The 22,312-nt window shown below is 38.5% G+C and overlaps 1 protein-coding gene across 9 annotated transcripts in view; it reads left to right on the top strand.

Annotated features, from left to right (window-relative positions):
- The window catches only part of CDH8 (cadherin 8), a 418,197-nt gene that overhangs the window by 228,204 nt on the left and 167,681 nt on the right, over window positions 1-22,312 (top strand). For all 9 annotated transcript variants that reach the window (XM_070063301.2, XM_070063302.2, XM_070063300.2 and 6 more), the window contains exons 5-7: window positions 5,876-6,043; window positions 10,747-10,934; window positions 14,568-14,821. In XM_070063301.2, the coding sequence (XP_069919402.1) occupies window positions 5,876-6,043; window positions 10,747-10,934; window positions 14,568-14,821 (610 nt within the window). The remainder of the gene's footprint in view (window positions 1-5,875; window positions 6,044-10,746; window positions 10,935-14,567; window positions 14,822-22,312) is intronic.

Raw genomic sequence — 22,312 nt, 5'->3', positions numbered from 1 at the left:
AAAAGGTGTAGGAATCTCTTATCTGCCTTTTCTTCACTGAAAATAAATAAGAAATGTCATTTAACTGATATTTTAAGTCGCTTTTTTAGTATTCATGGGACAGAATTTTTGACTTCTCCAATCCAGAGGAAAGAACAATCTGCCCTAATATTTTCTGTTGTGTATGTTAGGTGATATGTAATACCAAACAATGGTTTTAAAAATAGGGAATTTCTGTCTCTTATTCACCAAAGAAGCAGCCTAAATCTAATAGTTCTTGAGAGAATATGTAGCCAGAGCAGGAGTAAACAAGTTGAAGAATCTATACAAATTTTAGAGGCAGATAGACAGAGAAAGGGATCCAGTAATTCATTTCTGAAATTCCTACAATGGATAGGACTGAGCCAGACTAAAACCAGCAGCTGGATGGCAGGGACCCAACTACTTGAGTCATCCATCTGCCTCTCGAGGTATGTATTATGAGGAGGCCAGGATTGGTAGCAGGCATCTCATCTGGCGTTTTAACCATTAGTGCAAACTCTCACCCCCCCCCCCTACATTTTATGAGAAAGAACAAGAGTGGGAGCAATGGGGTGGAGGTGGGGGAGAGAGTTTAATCATTTTAGGAGTCTATCAGTATGTTGGCGACATCTGTGGGAATGAAATGATCTGCTCTTTGAATAGTAGTAAAGAAGTAACATGCATAGCTAAGCTCCAACACAAAGAGAAAAGTAGGATGATCAAGGACATTTATTGTTTTTGTTTTTGTTTTTTTTCCCTCTTGTCTCTATAGTCATAAAGTAGTTGAGAAAAAGTTCCAGAAATTTTGTCATGGATTTTCGAGTAAGTTACTGTGGTTTGTGAGGTTGAGACTAGAAGCAGTGGACTCCAGCAAAGCCAGAACTCTTCATTATACTGTTTGAATTGAAGCCAGTTAAATGTGTTGAAAATCTTAAAGAAAGAAACCTTGGAGAGACTCTCTGCCTACATTAGAAATCAAGAAGCTTACTGTCAATATTGTATTAGAAATGAAGGAGTGTAAAGACTCCTGGATATACCACATCCTAGCCAAGTCACCCAGAACAACTCAATAAACTAAAGAGATATTATTCACATTTTACAGCTCTGGAACTATACGTTCTCTGCCTTCTCAAGGAGCTGGCCTCTGAACCACAATTCATTATTGCATTGGAGAAAGTTTGAACTATAGATGTCTGTGTAAGAATGACATGCTGGTGGGGTGTTGGAGACTTGGATAAAGTATCAGTATCCTGACTATAACTTTTAGAGCCCTGCCAGGACCAGAGTGATTGAGTAGAATGTACTAGTGAATAAAATAACAAAGGTGTGGGTCAACAGAGGATAATGAAGCACCCTGAGGCAAGCAGTATAGTTCCATTATAATCCCTTAGTCCACAGGAACCAGAGAATAAGGCAGCTGTCGAATGCTAGGTAGAGTTTTACTATAACAATATCCCAGAATAGTAACATTAGAGAGGTCAAACATGGGAGTAAGGTCTTTGGAGATTCTGTGGTCTTACCCTATACAATGTAGACACTCTCCTAGGATAATCTATGCTGGTGAAGCCTAAGAGAAAGTTGAAAAGTAAGGGAGTTCATTTAAAAAATCAAGTAAGGCAACTCTTTCATGTCAAGTGTAGGAGGAGAAGGTAGGATAGTGGATCTGGTATAAAAATTAGAGAATATTCAGTACTCTAACCACCGGCGCCCAAGGCAATTAATGAAGCATGTTAGGGAAGGTGAGGGATAAAGGGAAGCAGCATGGTTTGGTAACTACTGTGTGCAAACAACTTTGAATGAATTACTTCACATAATTTTAGATTACCCACAATGAGAGGCTATTATCTTCAGTTATCTTCATTTGACAGGGTGGAATATTGTACCCTGATGGGCTTAATAATTTGTTCATGTTCCCAAAATGAGTAAGTGTTAGAGAAAGATAAGAAGCCACATTGCGTGACTTCGATTATGAAGGAACATTTATAAGGTGAGTCAAAATTTTTAATATATATATATATATCTGCAACTTAGGTGGTGTGATGTTGTATACCTCAGTGTTGGAAGGCATCAAAAAAATTCCATGATTGGTGTAGACCCTTGGAGCATATCTTCTTCAATTTAATAAGCAAAACCCTGCACTGTGATGCCTCACTCATATTCTGAAATGACTCATCATTTTCTGATATAACTCACAACCCAGCTATGCTATTTTCAACTGAGCCACAAAACCATTTTAATTCCAAGTGTCTGAGAGACATCACATTTTGTTTATCTTTTAATTTTTTATTTATATTTTTAAATGATGATGCTAATTAATTCCAATCTGTCTTGAATCTCAAGAAGTAGTAGGAATTCTTCCAATAAGTTAATCGAGAAGGTTCATGTGTAGACCTTACCCCATCAACTTCCTTGAAAGAAATTGCTACCTTCCTGGAGAAACTCTACTGTTTTTCCTCTGATTACCAGAAATAGCATGTTGAATTCCAAAGTTCAGTGGATAGCTTCTGCCTTAGAATGTGATGGTACTTAAACTTCACAACCATTCATGTGAACACACAAGAGTAAAATAATTTTCTAACAAAAATTTGACACATAGTGAAGATATTTGTGGGGAGCAACTCAGACTAGACTAAGTTACTGGAATTAAGACTTATTCTATGCATCTGCTCTCCCACAATATGGCGCTGGGAGAGGAGGAAACAGCTTCTACACAGCTGCCTCCAGTTCAACCAGTAACCTGCAGGAGCTTATCCTGCTCCTGACTGGAGGAGAGCAGCGTACTCGGCGTGTGGGTAGCAGAGTTGGGATTGGTGGAAGAGGACTATAAAGGAGGAGAGAGACACCATGCACCAGGAACATCTAAAGGGAACATCCGGATAACATCTGAGCAGCCCCCGCGAGAGCCGGCCGGCGGTATGCCGCTCCCCCCGCGGATGTGGGGAAAGTGGCAGGGGGAGCCGCCCTTCCACGGAGGTGGAAGGATCGGCAGCCAACCCGGGAAGAACCAGCAGCAAACCCGGGAAGGGCCGAGCAGACAAAAGAACAGCGCAGGGTCCTGTGTCGTTCCTCCGCAAATGGGGGAGCGACAGATATTCTGATACACACACACACACACACATATCCATATCCAGAGCATTGTAGCTGTCTTGGCATTTCAGTTAGCTAATGATTGATTTTTATTAATATTGATATTTTTTCTTATGTATTTGCATTCAACAATGCCTTACAATGATCTGAATCAAAATGGTTACTATGTTTCCATTTTTCTTTTCTTTTCATTATGTTTTTGTTTTTTCTTATCATATAAGTATTATCTATGAGTTATATTATGATATGATCAAATTCTGAAAGAAACCATTGCACGAAAGGATATCATTATACTACTATAAATGTTTCAGAATCAGCAGGGTTATTAAATTGGGTTCTCCCTGAATGGTATAAAAGTGGTGTCAGTGTCTAGTAAAGTGTGTAAGAACTCTTCCAAGGACTGCTCAATTCTTAGGTGAATTAGATTTCCCTTGCCACTGTTGTTGTGCCTTGACTGCTACTCATATAATTCACAGACTTGAACTGTCAGACCTTTCACAGAGAGAAGATTTAATCAGAGCATATGAATCAAAACAAAGCACAGGCCTGCGCCGAGGCCTGCGCCGAGGCTCACTAGGCTAATCCTCCACCTGCGGCGCCGGCACCTTGGGTTCTAGTCTCGGTTGGGGCGCCGGATTCTGTCCCGGTTGCTCCTCTTTCAGTCCAGCTCTCTGCTGTGGCCCAGGAGTGCAGTGGAGGATGGCCCAGGTCCTTAGGCCCTGCACCCACATGGGAGACCAGGAGAAGGCGCCTGGCTCCTGGCTTTGGATCAGTGCGGTGCGCCATCCGCAGCGTGCTGGTCGCGGTGGCCATTGAGGGGTGAACCAATGGAAAAGGAAGACCTTTCTCTCTGTTTCTCTCTCTCTCTCTCTCACTGTCCACTCTGCCTGTCAAAAAACGAAAAACAAAAACATAAAAAGCACAAAACCAGAATTACAACACCTGAAGAAGCCAGGAGAAGGCCTCATCCTCGATTTGAAATGAACATTTGTGGTGTCGCTGATGTTATAAGTGTGTGGTATGTGTAGGGGAGAGATTCTCTCTCTTTTTTTTTTTTTCTTTTTAAGATTTACTTATTTATTTGAAAGAGTTACACAGAGAAAGGAGAGGCAGAGAGAGAGAGAGGGAGAGAGAGAGGTCTTCCATCCACTGGTTCACTCCCAGTTGGCTGCAACGGCCAGAGCTGGGCCAATCGTAAGCTAGGAGCCTGGAGCCAGGAGCCAGGAGCTTCTTCCGGGTCTCCCACGTGGATGCAGGGGCCCAAGAACTTGGGCCATCTTCTACTGCTTTTCCGGACCATAGCAGAGAGTGGGATCAGAAGTGGAACAGCTGGGTCTCGAACTGGCACCCATATGGGATGCTGGCGCTTCAGACCAAGGCTTTACCCCTCTGCACCACAGTGCTGGCCCTGAGATTATCTTTAATCTGAGCAGTTTTCTACATTTAGACAAAAGAAATATACAGCAATCCAGTAGGAATATTCTAGAATAGTCTGTATTTTTATTATGAATATTTAGTAATATGGAAAGGGACACGTTGTGACAGAGTTAGATAAAAATGTAGGAAATAGAAAAATATACCATCACACATATAACATATATGAAATATATATGAAATGGGAAAAATAAGAAAACTACAATCTCCATTAGTATGGGAATGTTAAACCAACTTGTATACACTCATACAATAAAAATATTTTGCAACTGTAAGAATTAATGAGGTAAACCTATATGTACTTATAAGAAAGATTCTCAAAAACATCCATTGTGAGAAAAAAAGGTCCAGAACAATGCTTATCTCATGGTCATATTTGTGATTAAATGTTAATATATATACACATATACATCTGTGTGCATATCTATGTGTTGACCTTGGGGTTATGCACACCCAAATTTCAGCATTAGTAATCTATGAAGAGTGATGTGGAGACAGGAACAGTGCCTATTAAATATTTTCAAACTATCTTCAGATATCTAAGTAGATTCTGAGTCTTTAAAAAGGATAATAAACTATTAGTGAAACAGAAAGACACACATGAGACCTTGACAATGAATCAGAAGAAAAAGTACTGAGATTTTAGCAGTTATGATTTATTTTATTTCTCATTATTTTATGTATTATCAGTTTTCTTATTTTCCATATATTTCATTTATCTAAACTATTTGCTACATTTACAACAGAGAAGATGAAACAAAACAATTAAAATATAAATATAGTTGAGCAGTACTTTAGAATTTAGACAACTGACTATATTAATTCTGATTGGTGTTGTATTCATCTGAGTTGAATCTAATAGTACATTAATTTATTTCATCTCCCTAAGTATTTGTGAGCTGCAGAATAATTTATCTTTGACCTTAGAACCTTCAAGCTATTTGTGTATTTAGTCATCTTGTAAGGGAATTTGGGGCATGTGATAAATTGTAGAATACTTTCACTGCCAAGGTTTTCCTCGGCGGATGAAGCTATGTTGTGATTTATACTTTAATATTGTAAGCAAGAATACACCATTCAGTTTACTTTTTAATGTATATTTTTTCAAGTTCTTTTTCTATGATTTTAAAATGTACTTTGGCAAGTTATCCATAAATGTCTATAAGTTACACCCTTTCTCAGTGTTGCTATCACAGATATATAGCAGTTGAATGTCAAAAGAAAACAAATTTATCTGAGAGGACTTGATGTGTGTGTGTAAACTCTGTGTGTGTGCACGTGTATGTACTGATTCACATGTTTAGTGCTGAATGAACTCTCTGCCCAGAAGTCATTCTTCCATTTTCTCCCTCAGCTATTATAAAAACTGCCCTTCCCAACATGGACAGAGAAGCCAAGGAGGAGTACCTGGTTGTTATCCAAGCCAAAGATATGGGTGGACACTCGGGTGGCCTGTCTGGGACCACAACACTTACAGTGACCCTTACTGATGTTAATGACAATCCTCCAAAGTTTGCACAGAGTAAGTAAATTTCCTGCACTGGGTGAAATTCTAAGAATGATGTTTTCATTTGAATTTGTGCTATAATTTTCAATGACATTGAGTGCTTATTCTGCTTGAGGAATAGCATACATATGTAAAAACCAATAGTCCTGTCATCATGTAAACACCACATTTTATATATTTCAGAAAGTTGAGAAAATTTCCAAATATCAAGTGTACAATAACAGAGTTAGAATCAACTTGAGAGAATGATGAAAATGAAACTCAGACTTTGTCTCTTTGTTAGTAGCATTTGTTATATCAAAGAAACCAGATCCCTAGTATCCGAGGTGGCAAAGGTAAATATTCAGTGCTCTTGCTGAAAAGTGCATACCCGGGGCCGGCCGGCGCTGTGGCGCAGTAGGTAATCCTCCGCCTGAGGTGCTGGCATCTCATAAGGGCACCGGTTCGAGTCCCGGCTGCTCCTCTTCCAGTCCAGCTCTCTTCTATGGCCTGGGAAAGCAGTAGGAGATGGCCCAAATCCTTGGGCCCCTGCACCCGCATGGGAGACCAGGAAGAAGGTCTTGGCTCCTGGCATCAGATCAGCACAGCGCCGGCCATAGCGGCCATTTGGGGGGTGGACCAACGAAAGGAAGACCTTTCTCTCTGTTTCTTTCTCTCACTGTCTGTAACCCTACCTCTCAAATAAATACATAAAAATCTTAAAAAAAAAAAAAAAGGAAGATGCACACCTGTCCTGCATCAGTAATCTTTCCCTTACTCTTCCTTGATAAGGTTGCACTCTGCCTTAGAGACCTCAGTGTCTTTCCGGGCAGCCACCATCAATGAATCAGAGAGATAATCATGGTTTGCCAACTTTCTTATCCCATAAAAGGGTACTTTTCTTCTCAGAATTTCCCCAAGTGATCTTACATGGAGAGTTGGTTTGGCAAGGCCTTGCGGACATGAGGACTCCTGGATTGAGATGTGAAGAGTGAATAAAATTAGCTGGCAAAAGATGACATCCGTGAAGGGTGAATGAACACTGTAGCTAGAAAACAATGCTCTCAAGTCATGTGTGTATCTATCAGCTTTGTTTGTCCATTTGTTTATATATTCATTTAGATTCTACATGTCAGTGATATCAGGGAGTATTTTTTTCTCTTTGACTTATTTCACTTACCATAATGTCCACCATTTTCAGCTATGTTGTCACAAATGGCAAGAACTCATTCTTTTAAAGGCTCAATAATATTCCACTGCATATATACGCAACTTCTTTATTAACTCGTCTGTCAACAGAAAATTAAGTTGTTTCTAGTTCTTGACTACAGTGAATATGGGAATGTTAGTATCTTTCTGAGGTGGTGATTTTGCATCAAAATGTCATATCATACACCTTAAATCTATATATTTTAAAAGCGCTTGTGGAAACTCCAGAGTTCTGTATGAGAATGGGAATAATTTCACTACAGCTGGAACACAGAAGACCAGAAGGAAAAATTGTGAAAATGAGCAGGAAAGTTAGGATAGGTGGGCATTACTGTTCTTGGATTTTTAAGCCATTTTTTTTTTTTTTTTTGGACAGGCAGAGTGGACAGTGAGAGAGAGAGAGACAGAGAGAAAGGTCTTCCTTTGCCGTTGGTTCACCCTCCAATGGCCGCCGCGGCTGGCGCACCACACTGATCCGATGGCAGGAGCCAGGTTCTTCTCCTGGTCTCCCATGGGGTGCAGGGCCCAAGCACTTGGGCCATCCTCCACTGCACTCCCTGGCCACAGCAGAGAGCTGGGCTGGAAGAGGGGCAACCGGGACAGAATCCGGCACCCCGACCAAGACTAGAACCCAGTGTGCTGGCGCCACAAGGCGGAGGATTAGCCTAGTGAGCTGCGGCGCCGGCGGATTTTTAGACCATTTTAAGTACCATTCTCTTTATCCTAAGATTACTGGCATGCCATTAAAAGAGATTAAATTTATAAACTGAGTTACAGGGTTTGGTCACAAGGAAATCAGAAAAATTAAAAGCTAGCCCTCGTCTACTATCTTCTATACACTACAGCCAGTTAAAGGGGGACTTGCAATTATTCATGTAGAAGGTGGTAATCATGGCAGGAAAGGGTGACAACAGTGGAAGTGGAAAAGAAGATAGATGAGACAAATATTTAAGAGTTAATGGTGACAGAAGTCTAAGGATAAATGACAACTGTAGTGTAGGCAGGTAAAGATTAGATGCATGCTGGTGTTTTTCGTTGAGACAGAAAATGCCATAGGAGGAGAACTGGTCTTTCTTGAAAGAGAGAGGAGGAGAGAAGAGATAGAATAGAAAGGAGTGGAACTTGAAAAAGACACACTTGATTCACCTTTGAGAATTTATCTATAGACATTTCCAAGTAGAAAGATTAGGAGAGATGTATTTTCACTAATAATTTTGGAATTTTAGCATCTGGTCATTCATATATCAGACAACAATACAACTTTTTTCAACTAAATTATTGAAATGGAGAGCACTGTTTCTCCTATCCCTTCTACCAACCTTTTATTTCCCTTTGGTTGCTGTTATACTTAATACCATAATGTGCAACTCTTCTTTCTCATAAATTCGTTATTTCAATTCAACAGTGGCTGATGAGTTTCAAAAGTATTCCCTTTCTTAGTGGTAATAACCATTAACTATGATCATGCTGGTAGAGGTGAAGAGAATGAACAGCATAGGAATGGGTAAAGGAATGGTCCATTTGTTTGGTTCCCTAAGGCTCCTGAAGTAAGACTGGTGGCAAAGGGAGGCCCCTCACTGGATTATTTACTTATTAAGCATACCTAAAGGTATTCTTAAACCTATTCTCAAACCTTGAAGGAAATGGAATCATTCTACCAATTATGAGAGAATTGGGAGACGTGTGCTCAGCATGAGTATTTTCAGTGCCTACTTGATGGCAAAGCTGTTTGGAAATGTTTTTGTTTCACAGCCCCATAACCTCATGATTTTAAGAGGTGTTCTTATTTCAACATTAAGTAAAAGGGTGCTAGTGCTAGAAGAAACTTTACTCATCATCTGAACCAATCTTATTATATTGGATAAAATGAGCCTTGGTTTATCCAAGGGATGCTGTGATTTATTTCAAACTAGAATTAAATAATGTTCTCAAGATTTAATGTTTCCTTTTTATTTATTTAGAGATTTATTTATTTATTTTGAAAGAATTACAGAGAAAGAGTCAGAGAGAGAGCTCTTTCATCCTCTGTTTCACTCCCCAAATGGCTGCAACAGCCAAGGCTGAGCCAAAGCAAAGTCAGGAGCCAGGAGCTTCTTCCAGGTCTTCCACATGGGTGCAGGGGCCCAGCGCTTAGGTCATCTTCTGCTTCTTTACTAGGCACATTAACAGGGAGCTGGATCAGAAGCAGAGCAGCCGGGACTCAAACTGGTACCCACAAGGGATGCTAGCACTTCAGATGGTAGCTTAACATACTATGATACAGTGCCAGCCCCTAGTTTATCACTTATGAATGGCTATTTTTAATTTGTTGTGATTTCAAGGGGACAAAAACTTCCTGGTTGTCTGAATCTGGGTTCTCTAGAAATTGGCACTGAGACAAGAATTTTATTTGAGTAGTTTAACTTGGAGATGGTCCCAAGCAACACAGTGGGACAATGCAAGAGAGGAAAAAGAGAGCCTAAAGAGTGTGCATTAGCAAAACAGCTACCATTGGGGATAACTGGAGACTTATCCCACTGAAGCCCTGACCACTGTAAAGAAAAAAGATGCAACCCATGTTATGCTTCCAGAGAGGGGGAGGAGCTTAGGACTTTATAGACTAACTCCTATGTATCATCAAGGGCTGTTTTTGTAAGGGCATTAATTATCTGGCTGATGTGAAGTAGGCAAAATGAGATTCGAAGGCAAGAGAAAACCCTCAGGCAAATAAATGTAAGAACTGGCAGTTAAATGTAGGCTAGAGGTGCACTAAAGTGGTACTGGCCAGGAGTTATGGTTGGGGTAAAATAGCTTCCTCTATACCAATGATAGTGAGTGACACCAACACAGCTAAAATAATTTGAATAAAAATGGGACTAATGCCACTAATTAGACATGTTTTACTGTCCCCATAGGAGAATGAATCCACACTGTAATTGTATTTTGCCTAGGGAGTTTTGAAGGTAGGATTTTGGTCTTCAGAGCAATGAGGACTTTAGTAACAAGAGAAGTGTTTCATGTGTCTGAACAGCTTGCTGCAGGGCACAACAGAAGTTTAGTAATTGGATTTTATCAAAAATAGTCTACGAGTCTGTAAATATAAAGGTAGTTCAAAAGTGACTTTCAGTGTGTTACACATTGCATCTTTCTGTGCTGAAATTAGCTTAATATTTTATGTTGGGCAACAATGAATATCCCCACAGGCAGTCAATGTGATTATACACCAAATTGGAAAGAACTTTCACATAGACTCACTAATATTCTGATATAACTCTTCCAACTTACTCGATAAACATATGGTTGAATAAGTTTCATTATCTCAGAATCGTCATGAAGAGAGATCACCACTTCTTCTGGGAACTATTTATCACTGAATCATTGAAAAGACCACATTACAAAAGGGAAAAGGATATTTATGTCTTTTCTATCACTGCATTGGGAGCATCTAGAGCAATGCCCAGAACCAAAGAGGTGCCAAATTAGTATTTGCTAAATGAGTTCATGAATGGCCGGGATCCGTGCAATGCTCACTGTGTCCCCTTTTTCCTAAGGTTTGTATCACTTCTCAGTACCAGAAGATGTGGTTCTTGGCACTGCAATAGGAAGGGTGAAGGCCAATGATCAGGATATTGGGGAAAATGCGCAATCTTCATATGACATTATTGATGGAGATGGAACAGCACTTTTTGAAATCACGTCTGATGCACAGGCCCAGGATGGCATTATAAGACTGAGAAAGGTAAGCTAAGAAAGATATTGCTCATCTTAAAAGTACCTCTGTGAAATTTGAGTTTTGAAATTTGCAGGAGTTGGGCATTCTTTCTCACAAATAGACTGTTGGAGCTGGTGGATGTTTAGCTTTTAGCTATTGGACGTGATGACTAGAATTCTTACTCCATCTCCTATCCCTTGGGCCCACTTCACATTTCAGCTAAAGCTCTGGTAAACAATCACAATGATGGTGATAGCCTCTCATCTCACTTATTTTTCTCTCCAAGTCCATGTCTCAGTATTTCTCCTTAAGCCAAAAAGATTTGCTCAGAACCAGCACAAGGTTCTACAGCGCTGCAAGGAAGCCAGTGCCCTGAGGGCAACCTTCAACTCATGTGGGAGAAAAACTGGTGGGCCATTACTATTATTTGAAGAAATTATTCTGAGGCATGTTGTTTAAGGTTCTTAAGGGGATTCACAGTGGAAATAACCTTCAGTTGCCCACAGAGGTGACAAGTTCAGTGGTTCTTAGAGTTTCTTTATATAACCATCCCCATCTCTGCATTCCTGCTTCTTTAAATATCTTCCCAATATACGTTGACATTTCCTAAGTCCTTAGTAGAGGCTGTGCATTCTGGGAAACGCAAAGACAGGCAGAACATTCACGCCTGGTCATTCTGACTAGTTCAGGCACTTGAAGGACAAGGCCAGCCTTGCCAACAGTGGGTACTTCAAATCATGCATCCAAAGTCCAAGCTTTTGTCTTGCTTCTGGGTATAAGGCTACCACTGGAGAAAGGAAGGTTTTGTTAACTTGCATGAATAATATATGGCAATTTGAGATATTTTTTGCTGGCAACAAATTGTTTTATGGCAGATGTGAAAAATTCAGTGCAACAATTTCTATTTGTTTCTCGTCATGAAATCCACATTTACAAGAAGTGTGTAGAACACAGTTCATTATTTCATGGACACACAATGTTTATATTATTTTATGGGCACACTATGTTTATATTATTTTTTGGGCACAGATTTTTACCCTCATCATAAATCTTTGTCATAAAGTACATCAAAATAATTTTTGAATAAATCTGCTTGTTCATAAATAAGAAGCTTGATGGTGGGTTACACCATTAGAGCCAATGACCTTTCCCTTTGCCTTAATGCTTACTCAGCATTACATTGGTATGATACAGCTGACTATGTGATTCTATCATGTTGCCTTGGGATCTACTGCTATGGCCTTGTTCTTAAAATACTCTACTAGAGAGGCATTAACAATGGGGAACTGGAGTTTTCTGAATACATTCTTTATCAAAATAATTTAAAAATCAATTTTGAGAAGATGGCTGCACTTATTTTAACTCTCTGTTGAGGAACACTATCTTTGTATCAGGATCCTAGCTTGAATTTAGAATTAAGAATTGCCAAGTATTTAAAAATTCATGCTGGAAATAGAGTACAATACAATTATACTTGAGTCAATTATTGAATAACCCAGAGCCACATTTTCCTTGAGTAATGATTCCTAATGTTATTTTTATTGTTATATTAGTTGCTATCCTTTGTTGCCATAAGGTGCTTTTATAACCTGAGACAATTAGCTGTTTGCTATATTTTATTCACTGTTGTTCATGAACTTCAATGCATATACTATGCATCTTGACACTAAGAAATATATGTATTTACTCTAGAATATAATGTATAATGGACCCTCTGTTTTGTCTGTGAAAGTATGAAAGACACTAGAGTATATTTTGGTACATTGTCATTGTGTTATTAAACAGACCAAGTCTCAGATCCTCTTTGTAGGGAGAATGTTCTGGTCTTATTTATTGCCAAAGCAAACCATGAGAGAAGGTTCAAGGAGTGCCTACTTCTCCATTCATGCACAGAACAACCCCATCAACCTTCTTCAGATGAGGGATCATGATCTTTATCTCTAGAACAATCCTGGGGAGAAGACTTACAGTTATCAGACACTGGGGAGGGATGAGGAGGGAAGATACTGAGCATAGAACACAGTTAGACTGAAGGAATAAGGTTAGTGCTCTATTGCACTTAGTGTTAGCCACAATAAAAACAAATCGTGTATTTTAAAATTGATAAAAGACTACATTTTAAGTATTCTCATCCCCCCTACATATAAATAAGTTGATATGGTGAAAGAATGTTTATTAGCTTGATTGACTCTTTCTACAATGTGCACATAGATTAAAATACCATATTATTAACCAAAAACTTATAAAATTATTACTTGTCAATAGAAAAATAAAAATAAACAGAAATAATCTGTTATGTTTGTGAAGATTTTTAGTTATTAGAGTAGGGGTGATAGGACAATTGTGAATATGCTGATTTTCAATCATCTATCCATGGGAACATGTGTCTAGTAATTCCAGAATAGATGGGAAAGTGTGTCTACCTTATTAGTAAAAAATATCACAAAACAAATAAAATACAATCTCATTTAGATCTGAATTCAAATATAAAAATCAGCACACGATATTGAAATAAGAATATATATTTAAGCTTTCACAGGAAACCTGAGTTTACTGATGCCAGTTTGTGTTCCAGCTTCTTATCATCTTACAATCTGCATTGCAGATTTAAAATTCTCTTTCTTATGAGAAATTGTGATGCAGACATAAAGTAGTTCTTTGAATCTTGACAGACTTGCATTTTTGAAATCTGAAGTGTTATGAGTTGCCAAGAATTGGACTATAAGCATTCTTATGCAGATGGGTTTCTGGTTTATTTAAGGGGACTCTGCTATTTTTTATAGCTCTATTTACCTAGGTCATTAAACAGTGTCTCTTGGATATTCAAGGAATGACATTAATATATCATAAATATTGTCAGTAATGATGCAATGAGGTAATTTCCAATTGTTTGCAAGTGGTAGATGAAGGCAGAGCCAGACCTAGCAATTTATCTATGCTGCCCTCACTTTTTCTTCTTCTAAAATAAGTGGATATGTATCTTCACACACGTATTTTTATATGCCTTCCTGCTTCCTATCATAGTACTCATAATAGAGACCATATAGGAATACCCTAAAAAAAAAAAAAAAAAACCCTTATTTTTAGCCACCTGATCAGTAGGGTAGCAATGCTTTGGAAGTGAAAAAAGAAAACACTCTTTGTTGGGATTAGTGCTAAATTATGCTTTATAATGTTTCCTTGGACTAAACAATGATGATTTCTAGTTCTTTACATTTCACACACTGTTGCAGAAATGATAAAATATTCCTCCCAGATAGAGATTGTGTTCAATGCTGCCTTATCTCCTACTGGCAGAGGACTGATTAACTGGCTGATTAGTATGCAGGTCATGCCTTCACTAGTAAAATTTTATTATGACTCTGAAGTGAAATTTTGATGGCACAATTCATGACTGTGAATATTTTGTGAATTCCAAGTGAAATGAGCAAAACAAAACAAAACAATAGGAGATTAGATTCACTGAGCTTGTATAATAAACAGATATCAATAAATGCCTGTAAAATTTACAGGTTGAATCAGGAGGAATGGAGAGATATCCCATTAAGTCTCACAAATGAGCTTAAATGCACATAACTTGCATCCATCAGCATTACACGCATTTGTTCTTGCCGCTGTGGTCATTAGTGAAAAACATTAATCTTTGTCATTTCCTTACAGCCTCTGGACTTTGAGACCAAAAAATCCTATACACTGAAGGTAGAGGCAGCCAATGTCCATATCGACCCACGGTTCAGTGGCAGGGGGCCCTTTAAAGACACGGCAACAGTAAAAATCGTCGTTGAGGATGCTGATGAGCCCCCTGTCTTCTCTTCACCGACTTACCTCCTTGAAGTTCATGAAAATGCTGCTTTAAACTCCGTAATTGGGCAGGTGACTGCCCGTGACCCTGACATCACCTCCAGTCCTATAAGGTATTTCTATTTTTAAAGAAACCCTGGCTACCTTAAATGACAAGTGTATCAGTGCAAAATGCAGTTATGTGTACATTCTGTGTGGCTGACATGGGGACTATACTCACAAGACCATGGGATTTTAATCGTCATATTTCCATGTGTATATGAGTATGCCCTTGTGTGTATTTGTGTGTGAAACCATGTGCATGTTATGCATATGTGCCTACTAAGAGCTACATTCAGTGCCTAGAACCGGGAACATCATGATGAGTAAAGCTATTCCAGCTCTCTGAAAACTTAATGGAAATGCACAATTTTAAGTGTTTTGCAGCATATTTGAGTGAATCTTTTGCATTTTATTTTTTTTGTCTTTTTTTTTAGCATTGAGAAAGTATTACTAGTTTGTCTTTTCTTAACAGTTACACTGTATTATAAACTAGAATTTGGAGGCATGAGACCACTGTGTCAATGCATTTAGAAGTTTCTCTCTTATTTCTGTGTTTGCTGTTTGTCTTTGAAATCATTTCCTTATCACTTCATGAGCATTTCAGATAGGTCAGCATATCTGTTTTAGTGTCTTTTAGACAAAAATCTTTCTCTGTTGTTTCAAAAATACCTTTTGTTTATACTTTCCCTGCTCAGAATATTTTCCAGGTTGAAAATAATCCTTTGTTAAAGTGTTTCTGCCTTTTTTTTTTTTTACAATTGAAGCTAAATCCTGTGTTTTTTCCCATTGAACTCTGCATCTTTTGTCTTTTGCCAATCATTCAAATGACAGTATAGGTGCTGAAGCTAAATAGCTTTCTTCGGAAAACACACTGGAATTGTATAATTTGTGTACTAGTCTCCAAGGGTGAAGTGTTGGCTAATGATGTGTTTACATGTGAATTTCAAATATTATCCTATAAATATTAGAGATGGAGGGAGGGAGGAAGAGTAGGAGGGAGGGGCAAAGAGAAAAAGAGAGAAAGAAATACAATTTTAAAGAATTGTCCAGTTAGTCTATGAGTTACATGTAAGTTCATACCCAACCCTTTCAATTTTCAAGTCATAGATATCTAGGGGCACAAAATCCTCTGATTATTTTATTCAGAGAAATTCTTGACAAATGAGTTTTCTGGAAGCTTTATTTGCTCACTTTTTTTTAAATGCCTTAAATTCTCATTACTCACAAAGGTGCTGAAACAATGAGGTTAAGAGCAAAACCCTGAAGAACAGTACTTGGCCCAAATAATTTGAGTTTAGACAGAAAAGAATTCTTTTAAAATCTAGCAAAGTTCTTTTTAATGCAACCTATTTCTAAATTTAGGAAAATAAATAACAGTGTATCTCATAAGGATACCAAAAAACAAGAGAAAAAGAAAAAGAAAAAAAGCTTCTTACAGAACAATCCAACCTGGAAGAAGATAAAACTCCAACCAAAGGGTTTGAGGAATGGTATGTTGGCTATCCTCAGTTCTAAATGAATTTGACAAATTACACTAATAGTATGTCCCTCATTTGGCTAAGAGGAATTTGCCAGGAGGAATTCCATTTTGTTAAGGGGTCTTGTGTTGAGAGTAGGGGAAATATAAAAAAAAATCAGAATTATGCTGGAATACCTATGTAAACAGGGTTGATGATATTTGTTGAATGAATGAATCTGCCCCATGTTTGTGAACCTCCATTTGCTATGAAAAGAGCCCAGAAAGGAGCACTTGCCCACTTTCTTTAAGTCTCCAAGCGTGAGATAGAATGTAAAGGGTATAAACAAGATTGGTTAAGCTAATAGACCAGTCACAGGACAAACTTTGATTAGACAGGGTTTCCACTCTTGCCAACAAGAAGCACATATAGGCTCAAGGGTTTCCCAAACCAAGGGCCTTCAGAGAAAGCAGAGGTTCAGATACTGGGGCAATCACATATAAACTCCGCACATGGAATCTATGGTAACAGAGGAATAGGCTTGTTGTGCAACATGTTTTTTTGCTGTTGTTGTTTATGTATTTTTTTTAATCAGCTGAATAAATTATTTGAAGGACTTTTCATAACATAGTGAAAGTGACCTCAAATTGGCAGAGCTTGGTTTATATCCAGGTAGATCTCAGTGTTTTTGCATGTTGTATAATCTATCCATTTTACTGATAGAGAAATGGGGATTTACTGGTAAGAATCCACTTCCGGTTATCAAATGCTGGTTCTCGTTGTAGTTGGCTGTTATTATTGTTGCTGTTTTTGTGAGGAAACTGGAGAGGCTGCTCAGCAACACCTGTCCGTCTTAGAAGCATTTCATGTGCAGGCACTCAAAGCAGATTTGAGACTGTGCTACCAGGAAGAGATGGGCAGATAAAGTACTGCTGGATGACATAGGCCTGTCTGTGCTTCTGATAGATGTCAGGCAAGTCTAGTTCCTTGGCATCTGTGGTCCCACCCGAAAAGGGGAGGAATACTCTTTCAAAGCATTTGCCACTGGCTTTCATGTGTCATTCAGAAGGCGGGCCCCACACAGTCTGACTGGAGGTGGATTGGCTCCACAGCGTAAGAAAGTGAAGTCACCAGCTGCACCTTTTAGCTTCTGCCCTGCATTTCTGCAGGCCCCCACCTTCACCCCTCACAGTTGAGTTAGCGAGCACAGCTTTCCTTTTTTTATGCACAATTGGTTAATTTGAGAAGAAAATTAAATTGCCCTACTAGCCAGAGCAGTGCGTAGTTCCTTAGGATTCCAGCAGCCAGATTTAGATCCACTTAACCTTTTTAAACAGAACTGCAGGCCATGGATATTCAGGGAATTAATGGGTAACAAATAGCTTTGTATTAATTTTTTTCTCTTTAGGACTGCTGTATTTTATATCCTGACAAGAACATATTCATCTTATAGGATCGCATTTACTTTGCCATCCGGAAAGAAATAGATATTTATCACAGCATCTGCCATGTTAAAATCTACAGTCATTAGCTGGTTGGTCAACTTCCCATCAGACTCAACTTCTTTTTAGAGCATACTGTCAAACCAGAAATATCCTGTTTTTAAAGCCCTTTCTCTTTCTTTCTCTCTCTCTCTCTGTGTGTGTGTGTATAAAATGTCTCATTTTATATGTATGTATATGTGTGTGTATTTATTATATATATATATAAATATGTGTATATGTATGAAATGTCTGGCTATTTCCTTCTTCCAGGCTTTTCTTCTTCCATGGTCAGTGGCATAGAATAAGTTCATGTTCTTACCCTCTCCCTTCCCAGAACATTAATCAGGTCTTTGCTACTTTCTGCAATACTATATGTCTCTCTGTAAGACAGTGAAGTTGTACAAATTATGAGAAGATGATTTGCTTTGAATTTGGGCTGACTGGTTCAAATCAGATTATTACTACTTCCTGGTAAGACAGCCAGTCTCTGAAATTCCCTCAATACTGTTTCCTCCTCTGTATGGGATAGTATCATATTGTCCTGTATGGGATAATATCACATCACTTGTGGCGTCACTGAGATGATTAAATGAAGTTCTTCAATGAAATATGTATTAGCTGTTAGCATTACCAGTTAATAAAAGGGAAGCCACCAGGCATTTCATATGTTAAATACCAACTAAAAATATAGTAACTTATTTTAGCAAATGCTTTTCTGCTAAAGGTAGCTGATAGTGTGGAGATGAGTCTGTTTTTTAACAGTTGTGTGCTACATTGTCCAATTAACCTCATTTAGTGTAATTTTCCCATGCTACAGCTATGAATATTCTTAGTGGTGAGTGTTTAGTAGGTGACAGGAACGTGCTTAATGTGCTCATTTCAATCTCTAGTACACCTGTGAGACAATATGGACACTCATTATCCCCATTCATCAGATAAAAAAAACTGAGGACAAAAGTCTAATTTGCTCAGTTTTACTGAAATACTTGGACTAGTAAAAGAGTATACACCTGGGTTTTGCTGACAATCTAATGCCTGTCCTCTGTCACTTTTTCACAATCCCCTTCTTTTCCTCTGAATCTCTGTAAGTGCAAATATACCTATATACTTCAGTGTGACTTAGCAGGATCCGATTTAATTGAAACATACTCATTCTCTAATGACCTCATCAATTCATTTCTCACAAAGGACAGCAAGAAATAGTCAGTATGATCTTAGTTTTATGGAGAAGGAAGCTGAGGCTCAAAAAAAGTGAGTTGCTGGTACAAGGGGGTAAATGCAGAGTCAGGGTTTAAGCCCAAATTTCTTATCATTGACCACTATGTCAGCGCATGCTCTGCTACATTATGCAATCTTGAATAAAGAGGAGGACTAAGCTAGTATTTACTGGGTCCCTACTTTGCGGCAGGCACTCAGAAATTATATTATATGTAGTGAATTATTTATATTTATTTAAGGCAAACTTAAGGCAAATTTAAGGCAGAATTCCCTGGCATATGTGTTTAAGTAAGTCAGTGCTTTCAAGTAAATATGTTATGGCCCATTTTGTCCTCTCAATAAATGTATTTCAAGTGTGTGTTGAGTGTCACCGTGCCTTGGAGATGGTATGCCATTGTTTCTAAGGTAGTCACCTCCTGTTTCTTTTCAGAACATTCACCTTAGACTACTTGAGTGGGCATGATGGCCTTTCAGCAGGCAGACTAGGGACTTGACCCATGATTATAGCAGCCACTATGCCCTGTTGTCTTAATTCCTCTCTTGAATGTAAGTGCCCACTCAGAACTAGAGCATTGCAATTGTTTTCCCCTATGCGTACTCTGGCGTTTTTATCATGTGCCTGTTAGTTATCACGCTGGCTGCTAATGAGCTTTTCTCCTGAAAACACTCCTTATAGTCATGATATCTAATGATGCTAAGGAGAAACACTTCAGACTGCAGAGAAGTTGGTATTAAATTGGAGAACAGGCTGTGTATGTTCAATTCTTGCCTCATTCCTGCAATAACTCCCCTTTTTTGGAAAATGCCCAAGTCTTGATGTGTATTTGTGGGAATTCTACTTAATATTAGGTCTACTCTCTTATTAGAATTTTAAGGCATGCAATGCAGTTTTTTTTAATTTATTTGACAGGTATAGAGTTATAGACAGTGAGAGAGAGACAGAGATAAAGGTCTTCCTTCCATTGGTTCACTCCCCAAGTGGCTGCAATGGCTGGAACTGCGCCGAGCCGAAGCCAGGAGTTAGGTGCTTCCTCCCAGTCTCCCAGGCGGGTGCAGGGACCCAAGCATTTGGACCATCCTCCACTGCCTTCCTGGGCCACAGCAAAGAGCTAGACTGGAAGAGGAGCAGCCGGGACTAGAACCGGCGCCCATATGGGATGCCAGCGCTGCAGGCGGAGGATTAACCAAGTGAGCCAAGGTGCTGGCCCTGCAATGCAGTTTTGCCATCTATAGGCACAATGTTGTACAGCACCTCTGTAACTCTTCCATTTTATATAACTAAAATCTATGCCTGCAGATTACCAACTACTTATCTCCCCCTTCCTCTGGGTCCTAGCAATCACCATTTTCTTCTCTGAGTCTTTTGAATTTGACTGCTTCATGGTATAAGTGGAATCATGCAGTGTGTTTCCTTTTGTGATCAACTTATTTCACTTGGCATAACATCCTGAAGATTTCTTCATCTTCTCTCCTATTTCAGGATTTTCTTCTTTTTAAAAATTGACTATTACTGTTTTGTATCTCCAAGTATATGAGGATACTTCAAAAAGTTAATAAAAATGGAATTAAAAGGTTAGTTTGGGGGCTGGTGTTGTGGCTCAGCAGATTAAGCTGCTGCCTGTGATGCTGGCATCCCGTATGAACACCTGATAGAGTCCATGCTGCTCCACTTCTGATGCAGCTTTTTGTCACTGTGCCTGGGAAAGCAGTGAAGGATAGCACAAGTACCTCTGCTTATACCTCTGCCACCCATGTGACAGACCCAGATGGAGTTTGAGGCATGAAGCATGAGGCTTCGGCCTGGCCCAGCCCCAGCTGTTAAAGCCATTTGGGGAGTGAACTGGCGGTTGGAAGATTCTCTCTCTCTCTCTCTCCCTGTCTCTCTCTCTCAGCCCAGCCTTTCAAATAAATAAATAAATCTTAAGAACAGATAATATTATTGGTTATAAAATTTGAAATTCAATGTATTTTTTCATAATACATGTTTTCCAAGAATTTTGAAATACCTCTTATATCCCATAAAAAATAAACAATAAATGGACAGTTAAATTGCTTTCACTTTGCTTTCACTTTTTTATGACTTTGTAAATAGTACCACAATGATCATGGTAGTGCCTAGTGTCTTTTCAGGATTCTGATTTCCATTCTTTTGTATAAATACCCAGAAGAAGACTTGCTAGATCATATGATAGCTCTGTTTTTAATTTTTGAACAGCTTCTGTGCTGTTTTCCTTAGAATCTGAACTATTTCTCATTCCCACGTACATTGTATAAGGGTCAAATAGAATGACCTAGTATTTTTAAATAACTAAAGCTTAGCTTATTTAATTCATGCTCTGTCTTCAGATGAAAGACTGGTTCAACTCAAAAGCACCAAGACTATTTAAAAAAAGAAACTCACCATACGTGCTAATTCAGCTGAGAACAGCGAATTCATTACTCACATGTTCACATACCCATTCATTCATTCATTCATTCACCCCATATCCATTTACACATTTTAATTATTTATTTATGTACCCACCTAATACTAATGGGTTGCACTGTTTTCTAGGACATTTCTGTAATGACACAAGTCTCTGTTATTATCAACCATACTTTTCAGCAATGAGGCCAGTGAATATGCATTGAAGGTGCAAGCCTGTCACAGTTGTCTATGTGGACTTCACTACATACTGTCTAAAATGATAAATAAAACCAGATTGTAGAGTTTTAAGGTCATATAGAGGAAAAGATTGGTTTCTGAATGAAATTTGAATAGTAGCAGTCATGGATATCCAATGATGTTAAAGTGGAAATATTTTGTCATGTAGAGAATCTGTTATTAGTTTGTTGAGTAGGTGGAGAGGATATTATATTTTCTCAGATTTTTAATTTTGTTCTTGTATCTCATTCCCCTGTCTCACTCCCCACCCCCCCCATCTTCTCTGCTTTGGGGCTAAAAAGACTTCTTTTTTCTTCTTGGAGGAATAATAAATAATGTGTGATACAGGGGCCATCAAATTCTGGGACTAGCAGAACTCAGATAATATTATTTATTAAAGCAGTTAGAGCAACCAGTGGAGCAATTAGAGGCAAAAAGCTGCAAACTTGTAGATGGAATTTTTGATACTCCAAGTGCATTGGAGAAAATGTTAAAATGGTTTCTTTAGGCATAATAACAAAAGCTAGAATGAAATTAAGCAGTGAGAAAGAAACAGTTGGAGTTCAGTGAAATATAATAACTGATTCATAACTAAGGGGCTTATTTCATTATGTGTGGCTCTAAATAGCATCTTCACTTGCAGTTGCCTCAAAATTGTATCTTCCTATAAATTTTCCATAAGAGGCTGCCAACCAATGTTTAGTGAAACATTTTTTTATAATACAAAACTATATTTCTGCCTGTTAAACTTGAAAAATA

This window comes from Oryctolagus cuniculus, chromosome 18 (genome assembly GCF_051225735.1).
Source record: "Oryctolagus cuniculus isolate XC-2025 breed Fujian yellow rabbit chromosome 18, ASM5122573v1, whole genome shotgun sequence".
Taxonomy (NCBI): Eukaryota; Metazoa; Chordata; class Mammalia; order Lagomorpha; family Leporidae; genus Oryctolagus; species Oryctolagus cuniculus.
Note: the sequence above shows the minus strand (reverse complement) of the source record. Positions and strands in the feature narration are given on the sequence as shown.